Source organism: Lissotriton helveticus, chromosome 1_1 (genome assembly GCF_964261635.1).
Source record: "Lissotriton helveticus chromosome 1_1, aLisHel1.1, whole genome shotgun sequence".
Classification (NCBI taxonomy): domain Eukaryota; kingdom Metazoa; phylum Chordata; class Amphibia; order Caudata; family Salamandridae; genus Lissotriton; species Lissotriton helveticus.
The window spans coordinates 1,843,242,256-1,843,265,006 of record NC_136057.1 but is presented as its reverse complement, the minus strand read 5'-3'; the positions used below and the strand labels follow the sequence as shown (position 1 = coordinate 1,843,265,006).

Below are 22,751 nucleotides of genomic sequence, written 5' to 3'. Positions count from 1 at the left end.
CCACGTGTTGTGTGAATCGCTGCATGTTTCTATCCGCGTGTGCCTCTTTTGCCTGCTCCGACTGTCAGTTGTTGACGCCGAAGGCTTTGCAGGAGCGGTCCTGAAAGCTGCTTGAACTCCAGCAGTCGGCTCCACGCCGTTCGAGGTCCCGGTCGAGAGGTAGGTCGAGGGACCGGTCTCTGAGCCATCGCCATTCCGACAAGTCATCAAAGTCTTCGCCCTCGGTGTCGGGTAAGTCGAGGCATAAGAAGAAGTCGACGAAGCATCGTCGCTCTTCGACTTCTCATCATTGGTCGGCCAACCGCTCTGACGAGGCACGCGGGTGGCACCCCTCACGCGACTCTGCGCGCGGAGCCCGACTGGTCGACTCTGAGCTTCCCTCCCTTTCCGGGACCTGGAGCGACCCCCGCCCAGCTTCGTACGTTCTACGAGGCGATGCATGCCATCTTTGGGCGGACCGACCCCGCCAGCGTGCCTTTGGGCCCCGCGGACTTGGTTGGGGGGCCTAGGTCTTTGCCTCCAGGGGCTCCGGCACCACATGCCCCCCTTGGATCCAGGCCTGGATCCAGACCGGCACCGGTTGATCTCATTAGACCTCCACCACCGGCGCCGCTTCCTCCGGCACCACTACTGCGTTCGGCGCCGGCCGGCGTCAACCCCGGACTCCATCCTGATGTGGACAAGGAGCCGGACTGGCGTCGGCCGACGCCGGAGGGTACTTTGGTCCCTGTGTTCCACCCTGCCCATTTTCAGCCCGATTGGTAGCCAGAGGAGGGTGAGGAGGACTGAGAGGGGTCAGGTGACCCTTTAACTGACCAGCTAGATAATGAGCAGGACTGGATAGAGGACCTGGGGGTTGCCAGTGGTCTTGACACCCGACCATGGCATGCTGTCTCCTCCTACTGTGGCTACGGCGGAGGCAGAGTCATACGCTATGGTGTTGCATAGGGTGGCCTTGAGCTTCCTACGGTGGCGGTCAGGACTAACCTCCTGACTGAGGTGCTTCAACCGGCGGCGAGCTCTTCGGAGCCCCTGTTGCCATTTAATGAGGCCCTAACAGATGTCCTTTTGAGCACGTGGTCCAGGCACAACACGGAGGCTCCCTTGGACAGGATGATCGCCCAAAGCCACCGCCTGGCTCCGGGTGACCCCACTTTCCTCCTCCAACATCCCACCCACCCGGAGAACTTGGTGGTCCAAGCCTCCACTTCCAAAAGCGCCTTCCCTACCGCTCCACCGGAAAGGGAATCCAAGAAGCTGGACCATCTTGGCAAGACATTTTTATCTTCTGCTAGCTTAGGACTGCGGTCCGTAAACATTGCATGTCTCTTGGGCCATTATTCGCACTCTATATGGGATACGGTGGCGCAAGTGCTGCCTCAGTGTCCGGAGGAGGCCCGGGCAGTGCTCTCCTAGGCCGTCGCTTCCGGGAGAGATGCAGCAAAGTTTAACATACGTTGTGGGCTGGTCACCGCCAACTCTCTGGGCAGGACCATTTCAACTTCGGTAGTTCTTCGCCACTACGCCTGGATGAGGTCCACTGGCTTTTCGGGGGCTGTCCAGAACACCTTGATAGACATGCCCTTTAATGGCCGTCGCCTTTTTGGCGACAAAGCAGATCACGCACTGGAGCGCTTCAAGGAGTCATGGACTGCGGCCAAGTCCTTGGGCCTCTCCGCCCATCTGGCGCAGTCTGCTTTTCGCCCCTTTCGTGGCTACGGAAGAGGTGCCCTGCCACTTCCCGCCCAGGGCCACAGGCCGCAGCAAGTTACCCAGCCTTCTCGCGACCGGGGACGTGGAAACAACTGGCGAGGTTCAGCGGGCGGGCCAGTGCACCAACCCCCCCCCCCTCCCTCTGCAGCAGCCTCCAAACCCTCGTAGTCCGACCTTTCAGGCCCATGAAATGCCAGTGGAAGGCAGGATTCGCCATCATCGCCCCTACTGGCGCACCATCTCTTCAGATAGGTGGGTTTTGCAAATAGTCCGAAGGGGCTACTCCCTTCCCTTTGAGACTACCCCTCCAGCCATGCCACTGCAATACCACCACATGTCGTAGGATCAGCTGGCCCTTGTCCAGCAGGAAGTTATGGCTCTCTTGGACAAGGGAGCCATCAATTGCGTTCCTTTCCCAGAAATAGGTCATGGTTGTTATTCCCACTACTTTCTGGTTCCCAAGAAGGACAAGGGGCTGCGTCCTATTTTGGATCTCAGGAACGTCAGTCGCCTCCTCCAGAAGGAGAAGTTCAAAATGTTGACACTTGCTCAGGTCTTGTCTGCCCTCGACCAACAAGACTGGATGGTAGCGTTGGACTTGCAGGACGCTTATTTTCACATCTCCATCCTGCCGGCCCACCGGCGTTACTTGCGGTACACAGTAGCGCCCCTCAGGTGTTCACGAAAGTGATGGCGGTGGTCGCCGCTCATCTGCGCAGATAAGGAGTTTCAGTCTTCCCCTATCTCAACGACTGGCTGTTGAAGGCGGGCTCGCTCCAGGCAGTCGTTTCCCACCTCCAGACTACAGCTGACCTCCTACATATGCTGGGGTTCTCCATCAATGTGCCGAAGTCGCACCTGATTCCCTCTCAGAAGCTCCTCTTCATCTGAGCCGTTCTGGACACGATGCAGTTTCAGGTCTAACCTCCCGAACAGCGAGTCCGGGATATTCAGGCTATGAGTCCGATCTTTAAGCCCCTGTCCCCGGTTTCGGTCAGAATGACCCAGAGGCTGCTGGGCCTCATTGCCTCCTGCATCCTGCTGATCGATCATGCCAGATGGCATATGCGGGCTCTGCAGTGGGACCTGAAATTCCAGTCGGAGCAGCATCAGGGGAATCTGTCCGACTGTGTCCAGATCTCGGAGGGCACTACTCGACCACTGCAGTGGTGGCTTACGAACAAGGATTGGGTCAATGGCAGATCCCTCTCCCTTCCCCAGCCAGACCACACTGTGGTGGAGTGGCCACAAGGGAGAGGCGGAGATCAGAGGCCTCTGGTCTCCGGCGGAGTCCGGGCTTCACATCAACCTTCTGGAGCTCCGGGCGATTCGTCATGCACTGAAGGCATTCCTTCCCTCTGTCTGTTGAAGAGTAGTGCAGGTGTTCACGGACAACACCACCCCCATGTGGTATTGCAACAAGCAGGGCGGGGTGGGGTTGTGGACCCTATGTCAGGAAGCCCTCCGCCTCTGGACATGGCTGGAACATCAAGGCATTTCCTTGGTGGTTCAACACCTGGCAGGTTCTCTGAACGCCAGGGCGGACAAACTCAGCCGCAGGTGCATGATGGATCACGAATGACGTCTTCACTCGGAGATGGTGCAAGGTCTCTTTCAACAGTGGGGAGAGCCTTGGTTAGATCTATTTGCCACTGAAGAGAATGCACAATGTCAGCAATTCTGCACATTGGAATTTCCAAGTCGCCACTCGCTCAGCGAAGTTTTTCATCACGAGTGGAGTTGTGGTCTGTTGTACGCTTTTCTGCCTATACCACTTCTGCCCAGAGTGCTGAAGAAAATCAGGCGCGACTGGGTGCAAGTCATTCTTGTGGCCCCGGATTGGACACAAAGAATCTTGTATCCCGAGCTGCTCAACATGGCCATCGATCCTCCGATCAGACTGCCTCCTCGGGAGAATCTTTTGTTGCAGCAGCAGAGGATGGTCCTCCACCCGAACCTGTCCAGTCTACACCCCTTGCACCTTACAGATGTATTATTACCGAAGGTGAGTAAATTGTGCATCTCCCCTTTTCAAAAACCAACAAGCATTGGCAAAGTCAGTAGGTTTCCCCTGTGTGAAATCTACTGTTAGGTCTTGGCTAGACAGCGCATTCGCTCCTCGGCTAGACAGAGCATGTGCTGTTCCAAAGAGACATGCTGTGTTCTATATGTAGAATGAGGAAAGACCTTACGGGCGTAAGGTGGGTGAACTGAGCACTCCTATGTGCTTATGAAAAAGCAAATATAAACGCAAAGTATTCGAAAGTTTAAAGTTTTATTCACTTTGTAGTCGAATGTATCTATTTCATATTGCTGAATCCAAAGTAATTATGTAGCAAAAGATGTCAGGGCCAGAGTGGTAGTCAAATTACATGAAGGGAATGACTGAAAAAATTGGGATAAAGGTGCGTGATGGGGTATTAGTATGCGGAAGGTGAGAAGATCGTGAAGTGATAAACCGTATACGTGAAAAATAAACAGTAAGGTGAAGTGACTATGAAATTATAGACTCGGACGTGAAAAGAACAAATTGGTTCACTTTTTAGAATCCCGCAAACGTCCATTTAGTGTGCCGTACGTTGTGCAAAGAAAAATGATACGTAGTGGTATTAAAGTGGAAGTTAGCGATACTAGTGCACAACGGTAACCGGGTGACTTTGAGAACCAAGGGCATAAACAGGTAGTTTCGCTTACCAAGGTGTGACGTGATAAAGTTTCGAAATCCCAACACGGTGAAACACCGTCCGGAAAATACGGAAGTGAGAAGAAACACTAGCGCATGCGTGAATTATCTCAACCTGGTGAGATAAAAAGTGGACTACAGTGGTGTATCGACCGAGAGTCGTAGAAAGTGGACTTCCGGTGTTGTGCCGAGAAAATGTGTGAATAACGAAAAAAGGTCAAACATTAATGAGAAAAACCGATGGATTCATAATGCTGCAGAAAAGAATCAACATAAGCAGACAAAATGCAGATGTAATACAAATGTCAAGGGGGGAAAAAAGAAAATAAGAACTAGCGCAGTGTAAGAGTGGGTATGTGATGGAAGCTAACAGAGTGAAGAGTCAAGAGAAATTACAAGGGATAAAGAAGGTGAAGCTGTGATTAAAAGGAAGGTCTAAAAAGGAAGAGGAAAACAAAGAAAAGAAAATGAACAGGGAAACATGGTATACATTATCAGAATGATTTTCCAAAATATTAGAGAACATATTAAAGAGCATATGTAGATGCAGTCAAATGGGAGGACCAACAAGTACGGTACACAATATCAAGGATGCTGGTTAAAGAAAACTGCTAAATTCCAGGTGTTCATTGAGTCCTTTAGGATGGGCTGTTCCCAATTTAAATATCCAGTACAGTTCTCTTTGAAGTAGATGTTTCTTTGGGTCAATGCCCTCTGGTTTGTTGACGACCTCTAGAATGAGGAAACGAATTTGGCTGTTGTTGTGATTTTGTTGAGTGAAGTGTGCAGAGACGCAAGATTTAAAATTTTTGTTTCTAATATTGCTGCGATGTTCATTCAATCTAGTTTTGATTTTGCGCTCTGTTTTCCCTACATAGGGTAGTCCACAAGGACACTTCAATAAGTACACAACGTTCATAGTGTCACATGTGGCATTGACCTGCAAAGTAATTGGCGTGCCTTTACTTTGATGGATTATGCTGTTCCCTGGTATAATGTTATGGCAATTCTGGCAGTGTTGAAAAGGAATGGTTCCTTTGTAGGCAATAGACTGGGTAGTGCGAGGTTTTATGAAAGACCGTAAGTTTTTGGATCGCTGGTAGGCAAAGATCGGCAACTCGTTGAAAATGGTGTTGAAATCAGGTTCCAGTTGGAGTATTTGCCAATGTTTGATGATGCTTTTTTTAATCAAATAACTTTTTGTTGAATATTTTGAAACAAAAACATTGCATTGTTCTTTAGATGATATTTTGATTTTTGGTTTGAGTACATTGGATCGATCTAAGGTGGTGACTCTAGCATGGGCAGTTTGAATCACCTCTTTAGGGTAGCCTCTCTTAAGGAATTTGTTCATGATAATGGTACTGTTTAGTTTAAATGTTTCATCAGAGGAAGCGATTCTTTTTGCTCGCATGAGTTGTGAATACGGCAAATGTTTCTTGAGGCTTGGTTGGTGAAAGCTTGAGTAATGTAGATAGTTATTGCGATTGGTGGGTTTAGTGTAAATGGATGTTTCTAGTTTGGTGTCTTTGATGGTGATATCCACGTCTAGGAATGACATTCTTGTCCGATTGAAGTTATGAGTAAATTCTATTCTGTCATTAATGGAGTTGAGGAGGTTGATAGCAAAGATGAATTGTTGTTCAGTACAAGTCCAAATTAAAAAAATGTCATCTATGTATCGGTAATAGGTTTTGAGGTGTTCTTGCCAATGTGGAATAGACAGTATGTATTTTGTTTCGAAATCATACATGAAAAGATTTGCGTACGATGGGGCTGCACAATTTCCCATTGCTGCGCCGGAAAGTTGGATGAAAATTTTTTCCTGATATTTAAAGTAACTGTGCAGCAAAGTGAATTGAACAAGTTCCATGAGAAACACTTGTAAGTCAGATGGTTTGTTGGTTTTGAGTAGGGCCGCTTCTATGGCCTGAATTCCGAGATTGTGAGGGATGGATGTGTAGAGGGAGTTGACATCTATGGTGCAAAGTAAAACAGGTGTTTGTGGGTCAATGGTGATGTTGCTGAGTTTGGATAGAAAATCCGTGGTGTCCTGTAAATAACTTTCCATTTGTATGACTGAAGTTTGAAGGTGACGGTCTATGTAGGTTCCAATGGGTTCGTGAATGGAATTGCATGTGCCGACAATTGGTCTGAATGGGGTTTGGTGGGATCTTTATGAATTTTTGGAATCATGTAAAGATACGGGATGTTTGGATGAGTTTTGATAAGGTAGTTGCGATCTTTGATGGTGATCGTTCCAAAAGCTACTGCTTTATCAATGAGCGACTGGAGAATGGCAGAATATTCTTTGGTGGGATCTGAATTTATCTCCATGTAGGTATTTGTATCCGAAAGATGGTGGTTTACACTTTCCAGGTAAAACTGGGTATCCATAATTACCAAAGATCCACCCTTGTCAGCGGGGCAGATCCTAATGTTGCTGTTGGTGGCTAATTGCGTTAAGGCAATTTTTTCATTTTTAGTGAAGTTCGGTTTGTGTCGTATTGTCGTTTGATTGATGCTGTCAAGATCTTTGTGTACAAGTGCTTCAAATAAATCCAAAGTTTTATGACTAACTGGAGCCAAAAAAGAACTTTTGGGACGTAAATCCATAATGGGATTTTCTTCAGTTGTAGTTGGCGCTGTACAAACGTTGGAAAAAAAGTGTTTTAACCGCAATGTGCGCATGAACTTATAGAAACTAACATGAGTTTCTAGGTCGTTGGTGGTATAGGTGGGAACAAAAGAAATGCCCTTTTGGAGAACCTTCATTTGTGTAGTCGAAATTGTAGTCTGTGAGATGTTGATAATTAAATTCTGTGACTCCTCGTCGATTGTGCTATAGGGCACTGTTGCTCTGTTGAACCGCGTCCGCCTGGATCGACGGTTGCGTCTGTACCTAATCCTAAAAAAGGTGCAGGTCCTGTGCTTTGTGTGGAAAGTTGGCTTGTGGAAGCATCACTTTGTGTTGGCTGACTGGTCTGTTGGGGCTGTGTTGAACCTGAAGGTTGCCGTGAATCTTGTCTAGGCTGTCTGGTGCGTGTTGAGCCATCAGAGGATGATGTGTCTCCTTCTGTAGATTTATTAAATTGCGATCTGTGTTGTCTTCTTGCCGCATAGATCTCGGCCCAGTTATATACCTCCCCCAGTTTATAATCAACTGTGTCCCTTTTAAATTTTCGCAGCTTGCGTTCATTAATCTCTTTAGTGTACTTTTCAAGCTGTGTGTTCACCCTGAGCACCCTAAAATTGAATTAAACATCATTAACTTGAAAACTATCTGAATTACTTTGGTGTGCAGCGGACCCCTCCTCCAGTTTGTGTTCTATATGTAGGCTTACAGGTTGCCCACCTCCTACCATTGGTAAACTTCAGCATCGCTCTCATTTTCTTTGATGCCATTCGTCATGGCATGCGGGTATCATGCCTTCTTCTTGTGTTTGGCCCTCCCATAGTGCATGGGCCAAGTTCATGTCTTCTTACACTGCTTCCGGTTTGCACAGCTATTTTTCTTTGTTTTCAAGCACTCCATGGGAGTACTTGTGTTTTCAGGCTGTCTCCTGAAAACTTGTATACCACTAAAATGCAAGCGCTTGTACATAAACAAATGAATTTCTTAAAAGGTTGTTAAAACACAAACAATATTTGTTTATTTATTTTGCACAATCGATGGTAGTGGAGCACTCGCTCCGTCCTCCGTCTTGCCATAGTGCGAACACAAGCCGATGCTACTGAAGTGCTTTAAGTGATCACCAGTTACATTCCACACTGACCCGTTCATTTGTTTTGCTGATTCTGGTTCAGTTAAGGTATGTTTTTAACTCCTTCATTGTTGCTTCCTCGCACCTTCTCCTGTTGTTTCTTGACCATCTCCCTATCCCATCCTGCTTCCCTGCTTGACCCGCCCCACCACTACCGCCCTTGTTGCTGCTGCCTTTATTTTTTTGCACGATCCAGTGGTATTGTAGGGCTTGTTCTGTCCTCCGTCTTGCCATAGTCTTCCTTATACACATGCACACGCACCACAGAATGCATACGCGTGTACATAAATATAAGCATTTCTTAAAAAGTTGTTAAAACATGTTTATTCTTTTTTTGCACGTTCATGCCGTTGCTCGTACACAAGCAGACGATATTGGAATGTTTTGAGCGATCAGCAGTTACATTCCACAATGACCCATTACTTTTTGTCGCTGATACTGCTACAATTAAGATTTTTTCCCCTTTCATTGTTGCTTCCTTCCGCCATCCCCTGTTGTTGCTTGCCCATGCTGAAAAAAAGCTGTGATGACCTGTTGCCAAAGCAAATGTAATTTCCAGCAGACACTTTCTCTCCAAATTCATAAGTGTCCAGGCATTTATTGCTATTTTATGGAGCTGCGGGATGTACATGTAAATTAAAATGGCTCAGTTGGAGCCCAGCTCTTTGGGTTCCTTACTTAAAAGTTCTTTGAAGCTTAAAGGTTTCAATACATGACAACATAAACCTAGGCACACATAAGAGTAATTAAACAGTGTGTATGCATTCACACAATCCTAATTAAAATAGAAACCATGGTCCATATTCTCGTCAAACTGACAAAGCAACACTCTACGAGAATATGGAACATTGTTTTTATTTTAATTAAGATTGTGTGAATGCATACACAGTTTAATTACTCTTATGTGTGCCTAGGTTTATGTTGTAATTTGTAATTGTGTGGGACTTTACCACACTGAATTGAGGGGTTCTAGGACTTATCCCCTCACCTAGTGGCACCATATACTTCTGTGCTTATTCACACTTGCGTAAACCAGCAGAGCGCCAATTTTTCCTGAGCCACTAAAAACCCTCCATCCTAGAAGGTTTCAATATATGGTCAATCTGAAAACTCAGAAATGTTTCTTTGTATTTTAATTAGAGTTCTTTAAAATAGTTAGAGCAATTTGCTAAAGGTGCTGTGGGATCCAACTTGGTGGACGGCAAAAGTCTAACTTTTTTGTGCTTGCTGCAGAACGATTGTACCAAGTAATTGACCTTTTCATTTGGTGTTAATATTTAAATTCTGCATGTTTTTGAAATTGTTTGCTTATACCATAAGAACTTTTATTTGCTTTCAGGTCAGCAAAATGTCATTAACATTTCCTACGCAGCCCACTAACGAGCTTGTGGCCTTGATTCGACAGCAAGTTTTTACTGGCTCGGAAGCAAAGAACATCTCGAAAAATGATTTGTTTCCAAGCGCAAAGGTAAAATGTTTGAGCTTGTTGCTTGCTTAAATTGAGATTCAAAGACCGTTCACCTGCCTTCTCGCCCACATTTTGATGCACTCTAATGAGCACTATCTAGTCTAAGTTCATGTGAGTTCGAGGATTAAAGACTGTTCTTTTCCTCCTATAGTTTAGGGCTTGCGTAAGCCATGATGTTTTGATTTTAGTAAAACGTTATGTACAATATACTTTTTTTATTTTTATTTCAACAGTTTTTATTAGCAAATTTTTATGTATACATACAGTACAGTGGTAGCGTTGCCTCGCGGGCTCCGTAGGGGTTACAACGGGCTTGGCGGGCTCGATTGTATATGCACGCTGTTGAGTCTTGTTGCACCCTTATACATGGAAATAAAGAGATGAGAAGAAGAGGGTGAAAGGAAAGGAAAGGGGTGGAGATAGAGACAGGTTGTCGCTTGGTTATGCTGTGCCAAAACACAGGTGGTCGGCGGTGGGATGGCCATCTCACGGGGGTTCGTACGTTCCCAGGTGTCTGTCTAGGGGTGTCCACATTTTGTCTCTCGCCGTATGGTTGGGGGCGTGTGTTGCTGCTATGTTGTCTGCCCCCCTCAGGAAGGTAATCCAGTTAACCCAGCCCTTGAACGTGGCTTTCCCTGTGTTTTTCCAATTAGCTAGCATCGTTTTGACTGCTGTCATGAGGAGGAGGTCTATCAGGTCGCCGTCCTCTTTTGATTGGATGTCTGGGGCCATGAAAGCCGTCGCTAGTCCTCCAAAGCCTGGCTGTATGTCCCTTCCTACCACATCTGTGATGAAATCAGTGATTCTGACCCAAAAGGTTCTGACTCGGGTGCAGTGGAAGATTAGGTGTGCAAGGTCTCCCTTCTCTCTCTTGCAGTTCCAGCAGGTGTCCGTTTCTCTGACTCCTACCTCTACGAGTCTTTCTGGTGTCCAGTAAGCTTTGTGTATCAGCCAGTACTTTGTCTGTGCGAGTTGGGGTGATATTTTATTTTGGGACGTGGACAGCCACAAGCGCCTCTTTTCTCTCTCGTTTAGTTGTCTGCCTAGGAGCTCTTCCCAGAATCCTATTGTCTTGTTGTTGAGTTTTGACGTTGTCGGGCTTAATAGTTTGTATAGGTGGGAAGTGTGGTGGCCTAGCTTGTTCAGGTTCCTCATGTATTGTATGATTGAGGGTGTATTCTTGTTCAATTTGGCTTTCGTGATGGCAGCTTTGATTTTGAGGAACTCATAGAAGTCTACCTCCTTTAAGTTGTTAATGTTTTTTAAGGCTTCGAAGGTCAGGGGTGTGTTCTTTTCCAGCTGTTGAGGGATGGATATGCCCTTCCCAGTCCAGGTGGTATTGGCTGGGGGTTTTCCCTTGTTGTTAATTTTGGGGTTGTACCATATGGACTCCCATTTCGTGTAGCATATGCTCTGGTCCATTTTTTTGTCTACTTTTAATAGGGCTATTTTAGTGTTTTTAAGGATGGTGTTGTCGGCCTCTGGGTGTTTTTTCGCCGTAAGCAATGCTATTGGGTCCAGACCTCCTAGCATGGCTCTCTCTAGTTCTAACCATACTGGTGTGTAATTCTCATCAGGGGCTAGCCACTGGGTCCCTTGTCTGACTAGGCACGTGGTTTGGAATGTCTTGAAGCTGGTTATTTTGAGTCCACCTAAGTTTTTACTCAGCCTTAGTTTGTGCAGGCTTATCCTGGGCTTTTTATCCTTACATATGAATTTGTTAATCATGGTGGCGTCTAGTTGTTTCTGGAAATCTATTGTGAGTGTAAGTGGAAGCATTCCTACCAGGTAGTTGATTAGTGGTGTTATCATCGTCTTGATGGATTCCACTCTTCCCCACCAGCTGATATATTTGGGCGACCAGGCGGTCAGTTTATCCTTGACCTTTTTTAGGGTGGTTGTCTCATTATTTTCTAAGGTATCTCTGAGGTCCCTCCCGAAGTATAGACCTAGGTATTTAATGAGCTTCCTTTGCCATGCTAAACCCGAATCGCCCAGGACCCCCCTCGTTGTATGGACGTTCATAGGTTTACATTCAGACTTTGTCTCTGTTGAGTCTGTACCCCGAGACTTTTGCGTATGTCTCAATGGCTTTCATTAGTGCCGCAATAGATTCTGTTGGCTTCTTAGTTATTATCAAGACGTCATCAGCGTATGCTGCCAGTTACACCGTCATCCCGTGTGTGTCTACCCCCGCAATGTCAGGGTTGTTCCTGATCATGCTGAGGAGTGGTTCTATTGCCAGTAGGAAGAGGGCTGGTGATAGCGGGCAGCCTTGTCTCGTTCCCCTCTCTAGTATTAATTGCTTCGATGTTCCCCTATTGACTACCACTCTGGCTTTGGGTTTGTTGTATAGGGCCATCACCATCCCTCTGTAGGCCTCACCTAGACCAAACTTCTTCATGCACTGTTCTAGGAATGGCCAGGACACTCTATCAAAGGCCTTTTCGGCGTCTAGTGCTATCATGACCGCTGGGTCTGTACTAGTGGCCGTGCGGTTGATCAGGTGGCAGAGAAGTCTTGTGTTGTCCTGGGAGAGTCTATCCTTGATGTAGCCTACTTGTGAGTTGTGTATGAGGTGGGGGAGATAGTTATTCAGTCGGCTTGCCAGAATTTTAGCGTAAATTTTGCAGTCTACATTAATCAGCGAGATTGGTCTGTAATTTTGTGGGTGTTGGTCTTTGCCATCTTTTGCTATTACTATAATGTTGGCCTCCGCCATGGTGTCTGTAATTTGTCCCTTCTGCACACAGTGTGTGAATACTTCTACCAGGGTGGGCTTCAGCTGTTGGAGGTAGAGCTTGTAGAAGCTCGCTGTGTACCCATCTGGCCCTGGTGCCTTATTGACTTTGAGGGACTCTACCGCTTTTTCAATCTCCGCCCCTGTTATGTTTTGGTCTAGTAGCGACCTTTGGTGATGTGTTAGAGTGGGTAGGTCCAGTTTGCTTAGCAGGTCTGCCCCCCGTCTGCTAGTAGGTTTTTGTCTGCCTTGTACAGGTTGCCATAGAAGTCTTTGAATGTTTACAAAATTTCTTTGTTGGCCGTGTGGGTCTTTTTCGCCCTGTTGGTGATTGCGGCTATGGAGTGCTGCCTCTGTTTTGCTTTTAGGTAAGACGCTAGTGCTCTCCCTGCTTTGTTGGCCGTGCACAAGTTAATTGCTTTGTATTTATTTATCCACGTGCCTGCCCTTTCACTCAGGATTCTGTTTAGTTCGTATTTCTTTTTTGTAAGGGCAGTCAACGTGTTTGCGTCTGCGAGATTTGCACAGTGGCCTGTCTCTAGGACTTTGATTTCGTTCTCGAGGTCTTTGATCTTTTTATTCCTTTCTCTATTCATCTTGGCCTTGATACTTAGGAACTTCCCTCTGAGGGTGGCTTTGAGGGCGTCCCACATGACGCCTTTGTCCACCTCTGCATTGTCGTTGAAGGACAGGTACTCCTTGATCGCTTCTTCAATCTCTGCGGCATGTGTGGGGTTCTGCAGTATGTCATTGTTTAGTCTCCATCTGCGGCTTGGGCGTTCGTTGTGCCTGCCGCTGAGGGAGAGACTGATGTGTGCGTGGTCCGAGATTGTTATGGGTGCTATGTCTGTGTGGTCAATGAGGTGCGTGTGTGTGGCTGACATGAATATGTAGTCTATTCTGCTGTATGAGTTGTGGGGGTGCGAGTAAAAAGTGTATTCCCTCGCGTCTGGGTGTTGTAATCTCCAGGGGTCTCTAAGGTGTAGCTTTGCGCATAGGTTCAGCAGGGTGCTCTGCTCTTGAGGTCTGTGGCTTTGCCTAGTTGGGTGTCTGTCAATGGCCTGGTCTAGCACCTCATTCATGTCTCCGGCCAATAATACCAGGTCGTCGTGGGGGAGTTTGTCTAACCTGCTCTCTATATCATACCAGAACTCCTTGTTTTCTGCGTTAGGACCGTAGACATTGGCTATGTGTATGGTCTCATCCCCTTTTTTAAGGCTCGCCCTGAGGCGCAGCGCATCTTCTTCTGAGAGTTTAGTCTCCTGGAGGACATACACGTCCGCCTTGAGCTTTGCCAGGTGTTCTAGTGTTTTTCTGCGCTTAACAGGATGGTTGAGGCCTTTGACATTTAGGGACACTACCTTGATGTCTGAGTTCAGCTGGCTAGGTGTCTGTGTCATTGTTGTCATGTAGTTGTGTGTTTGTCGCGGTTTAGTTGTGTGTGTCCCGTAAGTCGGTCGTGCCTGTGCCTCCTCCTCTTTTTTGACACTGGTTTCAGCGCTCTAGGTCTCTGCCCCCCGTTCTTTGGCCAGGTCGCTGCGCTGTTGGTTCTATCTCCGAGATGAGTGTGGTGCAAGGATAGAAAGTCTTGGATAGGAAAGAGGAAAGACAAGAGAAAATAGGCACAGAAATCAGTAGTAGTGTACCACCGTACTTGTAGGACCCCCCTCCCCTTCTCCCCGCCCTCCCCCCACCCCGTGCTTCGTACTGTAGGCGTGCGACAGTGATGATCCCCCCCCCCCGACATTAGACTTTGAGATGGTCCTGCTAGGCATACATGTACAGTTATTCAGAGTCCCTACCCCTTAATTGTTCTGGTAATGAGCAGCTATAATGATTGCTTAGCATATTCAAAAGGATATACATCCCTGCGCCCATCGTCTAGGGGCAGGGGGTCCCAGTCTTTTTCCCCTTGGAACTGTCGCTGTTATGGAGCATATCTTGAGGGGGTTCTGTTCATTATCAGTGCTGAGGTAGTTATGTTGGTTGTGTGTGCGTACAGCTTCCTTGTTGATTCAGTAAAGAGCTGAAACAGTCTTGAGGTAGGTGCATCTTCCTGAGTATGTCTTAGTTTAAAGGGTGGCGCCGGGCCACGAGGTAGTGTCGGCTTGAGGTTTAGCTGGTGGAAGTGTTCGTGGTCATATGGCGTTGTTGTCTTCTTCGCCGTTGTCCGATGGGGCCCATCTTTTCCCTGTGCCGGGGCTTTGGGCCTCCATTTCCTCCGTGGTGGGGCCTTGCAGATATCTCCTGAGCTCACCCGGGTCGTCGAACAGCGTGGTGCCCTTCCTGTTCATGATCTTCATTCTTTTTTTTTTTTTTTTTTTCTTTTTGTCCTCATTTGCCGATACCCTAGTACAAAGAAACAACCACCAACCACCACAACGCCTCCGTAACCAGCCCTCGGGTATGTTAACATGGCACGGACCCAGGCGCGCAAAAGCTATTATTGGCGGGAGAAGGGATTCTTCACACAACAGGGAGACCTAGATCTCTCCATCTAGACGTGTTAACGCCTGTTGGACCAGCCCAAACCTAGGAAGACCCTTCAACCGGTCCATGGAGTAGGAAACAGGCATAATCATAGGACCCGGGGAAAAAAAAAAAAACAACCCCGGGCATTCTATCTCCATTTTACCAAAAAGCAAGCTTTTTCCTGCTGCAGGATCTGGCCAGGTCCACCCTAGAAACCTCGTAGAGCGATGTCAACCATCCTGAAAAAGTTGGGGGAGCTACGTCTACCCAAAACCTGCAAATCTGTCTCCTAGCCAGGAGGATTGAATAAAACAAAAAGCATCTAGCCTGCCCAGTGATGCTATCCTCTAATCCAAAGATAATCAGGGGAAGAGAGATATGCAATGTTGTATTAAGCATAGAAGACAGAGCCTCCAACACCTTCTCCCAAAAATAGCTGATTGCTGGGCAGTCCTTAAACATGTGAACATCCGAGGCCTCCGGCAGATTACATTTATTACAACTTTTCCCATGTTGATATTTAGATAGTTTCTGGGGAGAAAGGTATGCACGATGTAGCGTGAAAAGGTGGTTTCTTTTCAGCCAAGCTGGTTTCACCAGCTTGTTTAGCAAAGTAAATGAAATTTGCCACTTCGAATCCCACTGATCTCCCATCTCACTTGCCCATAATTTCTCAGGGAGATTAAAGTCTCCATCTATTTCTTCTAGAATCCCCCAATACCAACATGCAACCTCCTTGCCCCCCCTTGGTCTCGTGACCAATAAACTTTCCAGTTGACTTTCTTTCCCAAGGGGGACCCTCTTCCTAAGCGTTGCCTGAGCCCAGCTAGTTAGTTGTATATACTTAAAGGAAGAAAGGTGCGGTCCGACTTTCTCCCGCAGATCCTCCCAAGAAATCATGGAGCCTCCTGCCACCAACTCTCCCCAGGACAAAAAACCGGCCTCTTTGATAGGACCCGCCAAACTGTCTTTAAGACACGCTGGAGCTCCAGGTGAGTCCCACAGAGGAGCCGCGTTGGAGAAATAGCCGAGCCCTAACCTTTTCCTAATTATAGACCAGCTCCTCGCCAGTGATTGAAGAGTCTTTAATTTAACTTTTTTGAAAAATTTCTGGTCTCCAAACTTGAAAAGAAAGCCAGCCAGTGGAAGACCGGCACCTTCTAGCATAGCTCGAAACATTCTTCCCCTAGCATTATCCATTGGTGTCTTTAGGAGCATTCTAGAGTAAGATAGCTCAAATGCCCAGGCGTAATACTGAAGGTCAGGCAGCGTCAACCCCCCTTTTTCCCTCCTCCTCCTCAACTTCTTCCACGCCAGACGTGTGGCTCCATATCTCCAGACAAATGAATTGACATCCTGTTGACACTTCGCCAATTGTTTAGGGTCAAAAGCCATTGGGATCGAGTTAAACAAAAACGTATATATAGGCAGGATAGACATTTTAACTAAGTTAGTTCTCCCAAAGATGGATAAAGGGAGATGGTTCCAAGCCTTAAGCTTCTTCCGGCATTCATTATGTACTCGCTCCAGATTTTTAGCGGCGAGCTTATTAATATCTTGAAAAATTCTGATGCCTAAATATCGCATTGAGGGTACTGTCTCAACCAGAGTAGTAGTGGTATTCCAGGCCATAATTTCCGTTTTATCTGAGTTTATCTCATATCCGGAAATCTTGCCAAACTCTTCAGCCTTCTTGAACACTGTGGGGAGAGCCTGGTCTAGGTTGGAAGTCATTATGAGGATATCGTCCGCATATAGGGCTACCCGCTTTTTCCACCCTCCGAAGCTGAAAGATGATATGTTTGCTTCTTCTCTTAGAATCTGAGCAAAGGGCTCGATATAAACGTTGAAAAGGAGGGGGGAGAGCGGGCAGCCCTGCCTTGTTCCTCTAGAGATATTAAAAGGCTTTGTCAGAAGATTGTTCACAAAAAGCCTGGCCGTTGGAGCTTTATAGATAAGAGATATCATATTACAAAAATTTGCGGGTAAGTTAAATTTCCTCATAACTGCCGCCAAATAGACCCAGTTGACCCTATCAAAGGCCTTTGTCGCATCCAACGTAAAGGCGGCAAGCGGGAGAGAAAAAGTGGTAGCTATATCAATTGCACTCACAAGATCTTGAGTGAGGTCTGATAGCTGTCTACCCTTAATGAAACCCTTTTGGTCATCGTGTATAATTGTTTTAGCCACCGCCCCCAGTCTGTCCGCCATAATAGCAGCGAAGATTTTGTAGTCGCAATTAAGAAGTGATATCGGACGGTACGACCGACAGTCCCTCACGTCCTTCCCAGGTTTGGGTATTAAAACCACAGTGGCATCTTTCCAGGAATTAGGTGGGTCCGAACCTTCCAGAAAAATGCTATTAAAAACAGAGGTCAAGACCGGCGCAATTTCTCCACTAAGGGCTCTATAAAGTTCCCCTGGTAGCCCATCAGGGCCTGCGGCCTTCCCCCGACTCACTTGCCCTAGTGCCTTGTTAACCTCCTCCACCGAGATCTCTCTCTCCAGGATCTTACTCTGCTCAGTTGTGAGCTTAGGAGTAGAGATTGAGTTCAGCCAAGCCTCACACTCCAGAATATCTACAGCAGTATCCTCTTTATAAATGGCCTGAAAAAAATCCTGAAAGGCAGCGCCAATTTCTAATTGGGTCAGCCGCGGGGAAACTTCCCCCACCACCTTAATCTCCCTAATATAGTTCCGAGCTTGGTTAGCCTTGGTTTTCCAAGCGAGGATTTTCCCCGCCGCCTCCCCAAACTCAAAATGAGAATTCTTACTTGCCTCCCACCGTTTCGCTATTCTGTTCTGTAAGATGCCTTCCAGCTGCGATTTTAAAGCTCCTAATCTTTCTCGATCAGCTTCCGTGCCCATGTGATCCCCCAAAGTGTTTTCTACTGCCTTCATTTCCAACTCAAGATTTTTAATACATTCATTATATTGCTTTTTCCTATACGAAGATCGACTTGTAATGCACCCCCTCCAATAGGCTTTCAAAGTATCCCACAAAACAGAGATAACAGCTGTGTCTAAGTTGGCTTCTAAGAAAAATTGCGTTTCTGTCTTGAGGAAGAGAACTTCCTCCTCCTCCAATAACAAGGTACGGTCAAAAGACCAGGAAAAATGCGGTTTTTGGTGGCCTATAATTAGTATGAATGATATAGCGGAATGGTCCGAGAGGTGCGAGGGGAGATAAGAAATGTCTGTCAGAAAATCCTTAAGGCTATAGCTGAAGAAAGCATAATCAATTCTTGAAAGATGTTTATATTTAAGATTTCGGAAGGAAACCCCCAGTTTGGCCCCTGCCCTTTCCCTCCAGATATCCGCTAAGCCTAACTGAGACATAATTGTTAAGAGGTCTTGTCTGGATTTGGAAGAAGCACAGGCCCTAGACTTTGCGGATTTATCCAGTTTTGGGTTTAAAACAATGTTAAAATCTCCTACCCAAATTACCGGGTCATTTAAAGCTACTAGATGACCCTGAATAATATTCAAATACGAAGGGTCGTCCTGATTTGGGCCGTAGTATCCAACCAAAACGTATGGGTGGCCATCCAACAAAGCCCTTACAATCAGCCACCGACCACTTTTATCCTCCAAATGCTCTATAATTTGAGCTTTAGCCTGCTTCTTAAAAATAAAAAGCACACCCCTAATATTTGCCGATTGATCAGTGCACAAGAAGATGTCAATCCATTTCTCTTTCTTAAGAAGCTCGACCGTTTCGGCTCTAAGAAGATGTGACTCCTGTATGACAATGACCTGCGCCTGGGAGTCCCTCAGATATTGAAAGATCTTTTTTCTCCTGCTCCCAGTGCGCAGGCCATTGACATTCCAGGATAAAAACTGCAAACTAGTCATACGATCAGTCTATCACGCCCCTTGCTGCCTCTACGACCCACCCTGCTTCTCTGTTGCTGTTTCTTCCTAGGACCCCCCTTGGAGATGAATATTGGCAATAATGATTGGTGGTTAAAGCGAAACAAACCGAAAAAAAAGGGTACAACTCCATGAGGACATTTCACGTTTTTTCCCCCCCTACCACCCCGTGCACCACCCACCCTCTCCCCCCTGGAAAACCCCCCCCTAACTACACTGGACTGATGAATCTCCAGTTTAGCACCCTCTGGCACCCTCCCCTCCCTCTTCCCCCTGCTTATCCACCAACTAGATAGTATTTAGTGTCAACAAACCAAAAGCTTGCAATAGCCAACACCCCAAACCCCACACCCCAAGAAGAAATGAAAAGAAGACTGGGATCCCCTTTAGATTACTTTTTTTTTTTTTTTTTTTTTTGTTCTTTTATCCCTTTTTTTCATGTTTATTAATTTATTTGTCAATGTATTTACATTTTTTTTTTTTTTTTTAGAATTATATTACATAACTCAAACTCAACATTGATTTTGACTTTGGGGGGAGTTACTTATTAACCCTAAAGTCCACATCAGCCCCCTACGAGTTCCCTGCTCCCCTCCATGTAGCTTCCTTCAATAACTCGAGCATCTCATCAGCCTCGAGGGGGGGATCTAAGGTTATGCATTTTATTGTTAAACATAACTCGTAGGAAAGCCGGGAACCTCATCTGCACTGTTGCGCCCAGGGCGCGGAACTTTTCCATCCTTTGTCCCAGCTCCCACTGCCGGTCCAGCGTAGACTTTGATAGATCTGAGCGAATTTGAAAGGGAAAGTTCGGACCATTAAGGGAACTGTTTTTTAATGCCAAGTTAAGTATCTTTTCTTTGAGTGCGTAGGTTAAAAAGTTTACCAGAATCTTTCTTGGCTTCTCCCTACCAGGCTTTAGGCGAAAAGGATCTCTATGAATCCTTTGGATATCTTTTTCCAGAGATTCTGACGTCTCCTCCAAATTTAAGGCGTCTTTCAAGAGCTTTACCACAAAAGTCTTAATATCGGTCCCCTCTTTACCTTCAGGAACCCTCAAAAGGCGTAGGTTATTTCTCCTCGAGTAATTCTCTAACGATTCAACTCTCTCTCGCATCATATCTCCTTCCCTTCGCAGGGTTTGTATCTTTACTTGGGCTGCCCCCAAATTAGCTTTAAGTTCTTCCACAGAACCTTCAAGGGACTCTGTTCTGTCACAAAGCCGGTCAACCTTGCTCTCCAAGACCTCACAGGCCGCCCTAATCTCAGCTTGGTTCTCAGCGGAGACCTTAAACCCCTGCATGATGTCTGCTCTTAATGAGCTAATCAATAACTCTATTGAGGTGCCACCTGCCCCATTACCTCCCCCACTTCCGCCCATTTCTGCTGACTCTAATGGCTCACTCTGAGCCCTTAACTGAGCTTGAAGTGGAAACTGCGCAGGTGTGGCCTCGGCATCAACAGCAGCAGGCCCCTTATCAGACTCTTTAGATGTAGGAAACAGAACCGGAGACTGGCACAAGATGGGAGATAGTAGTGGGGGAAACATGGCGTCCGCATGCTAAGCGGTAGCGCGCACCCTCCTTAGCGCTCTCTACCTTTTCTCTCCCCCGATGAGAAATTGGTGTCGGAAATCGTTTCAGCGGTGTTTTTTTCATCAGCAGCAGAGACCCACGCTCCCGTTTGACGTCTGGCCGACCTTGCATGCCTGCGAAGTCGGATGTGCCCGGGCGGAGTTTCATCTTTCCAAAGCCTCCCCCTGCCGCAGCGTTGGAAGGCTGCAGCCGTGGAGCTACGGCGCGGCCGCAGGGCAGCGGCGCGAGGTCATCTCCGGGCAAGTACTGGAGGGGCCGCAGCAGGGATTTTCTCATCTGGTAAGGTCCGTATGAGGTGACTGGTGGAGGCACCCTACCCTCATCTTCGTTAGCGGCTGCAGCAGTGGCGTTTTTACCGGAGGCTGCAGGGTCCCTGGATGTATCAGGGGAATCAACAGTAGTGGAGGAGTCCGAAGGGGCAGACATTAAGGAGTCAGGCAAGGGGGATCACTTCACTGCTGTTTGTTTCAGAGAGGCAGGTAGCTGTGAGTCTGACGTGGGAGAAAGGAAAGCTAAGGGGCCTGGCGTAAATAAAAAAAAAAGTAGCAGAGCCAACAAGAGTAAACCTAAGCGAGGTAGGGGCAGAGGGGGTAAGGATAGTCAGTGCTCACAGACACTGAGCTGGCAGGACGAAAGTGCCCAAGAAAAGTGGAGAGAGAGCTTAGAAAGCTCAAGGGGAGGCGAAGATTCACTAAAAGAAGTTCCTCTGACATCTCAGGAGAAGGGGGGCAAAATAGCAACAAATAAGCTGATTAAAACAGCTGCTAAGAAAAGGGCAAGCGTTACTAAACCACCCCGCATCACACCATCTCTGCGCTCTTATTTTAAGGTGTTGCCCCAGGTGCTTAGTATTCAAACCCCCCTTAGCCCTCAGTATAGTGCTAAAACAGCCCCTGAGAGTCAAATTACAAGCCCCTGCAAAACGAATTCAGGGGAAACCAGCACTATATCACTGATGGCAGAGGCAGAGGCAGAGGTTGCTAGGGTAGTTGCGTCAGCTAGCTTGAGCGAGGAACAAAAGAATGGCGAAGGAAATGGTATCATGATCTTCATTCTTGACGGACCTGCAAAGCTGAAGGTAATGCCTTCTCTTCTCACCCTGTCTCTTAGGGCCAGAAAGCCCTTCCTGGTTTCCACTGTTAGCTTGGAGAAATCTTGTGTAATTATGATTTTATTCCTGTTCCATGTCAAGTTTTGGTTCTTCCTTGCAATGGCGAAAATTGCTTCTGTCTGGTGGCTGCGGAGCGGTTTGCAAATGATTGGGTGCGGTCCTGGCCATGTTGGGGTTTGTGGGCTGGTATTTTGTATGCCTTATCGATTTCAAATTGCCTATCAAACTTTATTCCTGTTAGTTGTGGCAGTAGTGTTTCTAGTAGGGCCACGTAGGATCCGGTCCGGTCCTCCTTTCCTTCCGGGACGCCCAGGAGGTGTATGTTTCCCCTCCTATTTCTGTCGTCCTGCTCTGCCATCATTTTTTGGAGGTAGTCTGTGGTCTTTGCTACCTGTGTCAGCTCTCTGCGCGTTTGCCCGCTATTATCCTCTAGGTTGTTGACCCTTTTTTCTGCTGCTGTCAGCCTTTCACTAGTTTTGCTTTGATCTGCTCTTATGGCCGCTAATTCCAGCTGCATATTGTCTATTGTCTTCTTTGTGGCTTTAGCGAGCTCATTCCCTTCGGTTGTTTTTTTAAGGAGTGTGTCCAGAGTGGTTTCGCTGTTCTGATTGATCTTAAGCTTTGATGGGTATTCCAGTGTGTCTTTCCGCACCTTTTTGGTGTCGTTGGTGGATTTGCCGTCCTGTCCTGCCATCTTTGCGACCCCTCTTCTGGCTAGGTATGTATGGAGCCTGTCAACCCTTTGTTGTTTTGGGCCTAGTCCTTCAAGTCGGAACTTGCAGGGCTCTCTGATTGTCCTGGTCTTGGCTCCCGCCAGCGCCACTTGTGGGTGAGGGTTCGTATGTGTTCCAGTGACCCAGCCCCTCTTAGTCGGTGTGATGGCCTTCCCTCTGGCTGTTCAGTGGTCTTGTGTTGAGTTAGTGGGCAGACTTACTTGTTTGGTTGCCCGTCTTGTTGCTACCTGCCTGCTTAGTCGTTCAAACCAGGGTGGCTACGTACTTGGGCACAATACACACTCGTAGTGCACCTGTTGTCCTCCAGGATCCTGTATTGGCCCAGATGTTGATCCGGCGCCTGGACTTATTTAATGCGAGATGGCGCCTTTCTCTGTTTATTACCCGCTGTTATACTCCTTTTCCTCCCTCGCTGTTTGGATGTTCAAACTGCTGTCCGGTACGCTTCCCCAAGGGGCAGGTGAGGTGTTGAGGCTGTGGGCGTTGTGGGGCCGAGTTGGCGTTATTGTATCAGCGCCTGGCGGCTGTCCTCCGCTGTGTGGCCCCGACTTGTGTCTGTCTTACTTTTGGGCTCTTTCGTCTTCCTATGCCACTGCCG

The 22,751-nt window shown here is 47.2% G+C and overlaps 1 protein-coding gene across 2 annotated transcripts in view; it reads left to right on the top strand.

Annotated features, from left to right (window-relative positions):
* Positions 1-22,751, top strand: part of NUF2 (NUF2 component of NDC80 kinetochore complex) — a 414,966-nt gene that overhangs the window by 69,980 nt on the left and 322,235 nt on the right. For both annotated transcript variants that reach the window (XM_078641336.1, XM_078641328.1), the window contains exon 2: positions 9,500-9,628. In XM_078641336.1, coding sequence (XP_078497462.1) covers positions 9,509-9,628 — 120 coding nt within the window. In that variant the 5' untranslated portion in view covers positions 9,500-9,508. The remainder of the gene's footprint in view (positions 1-9,499; positions 9,629-22,751) is intronic.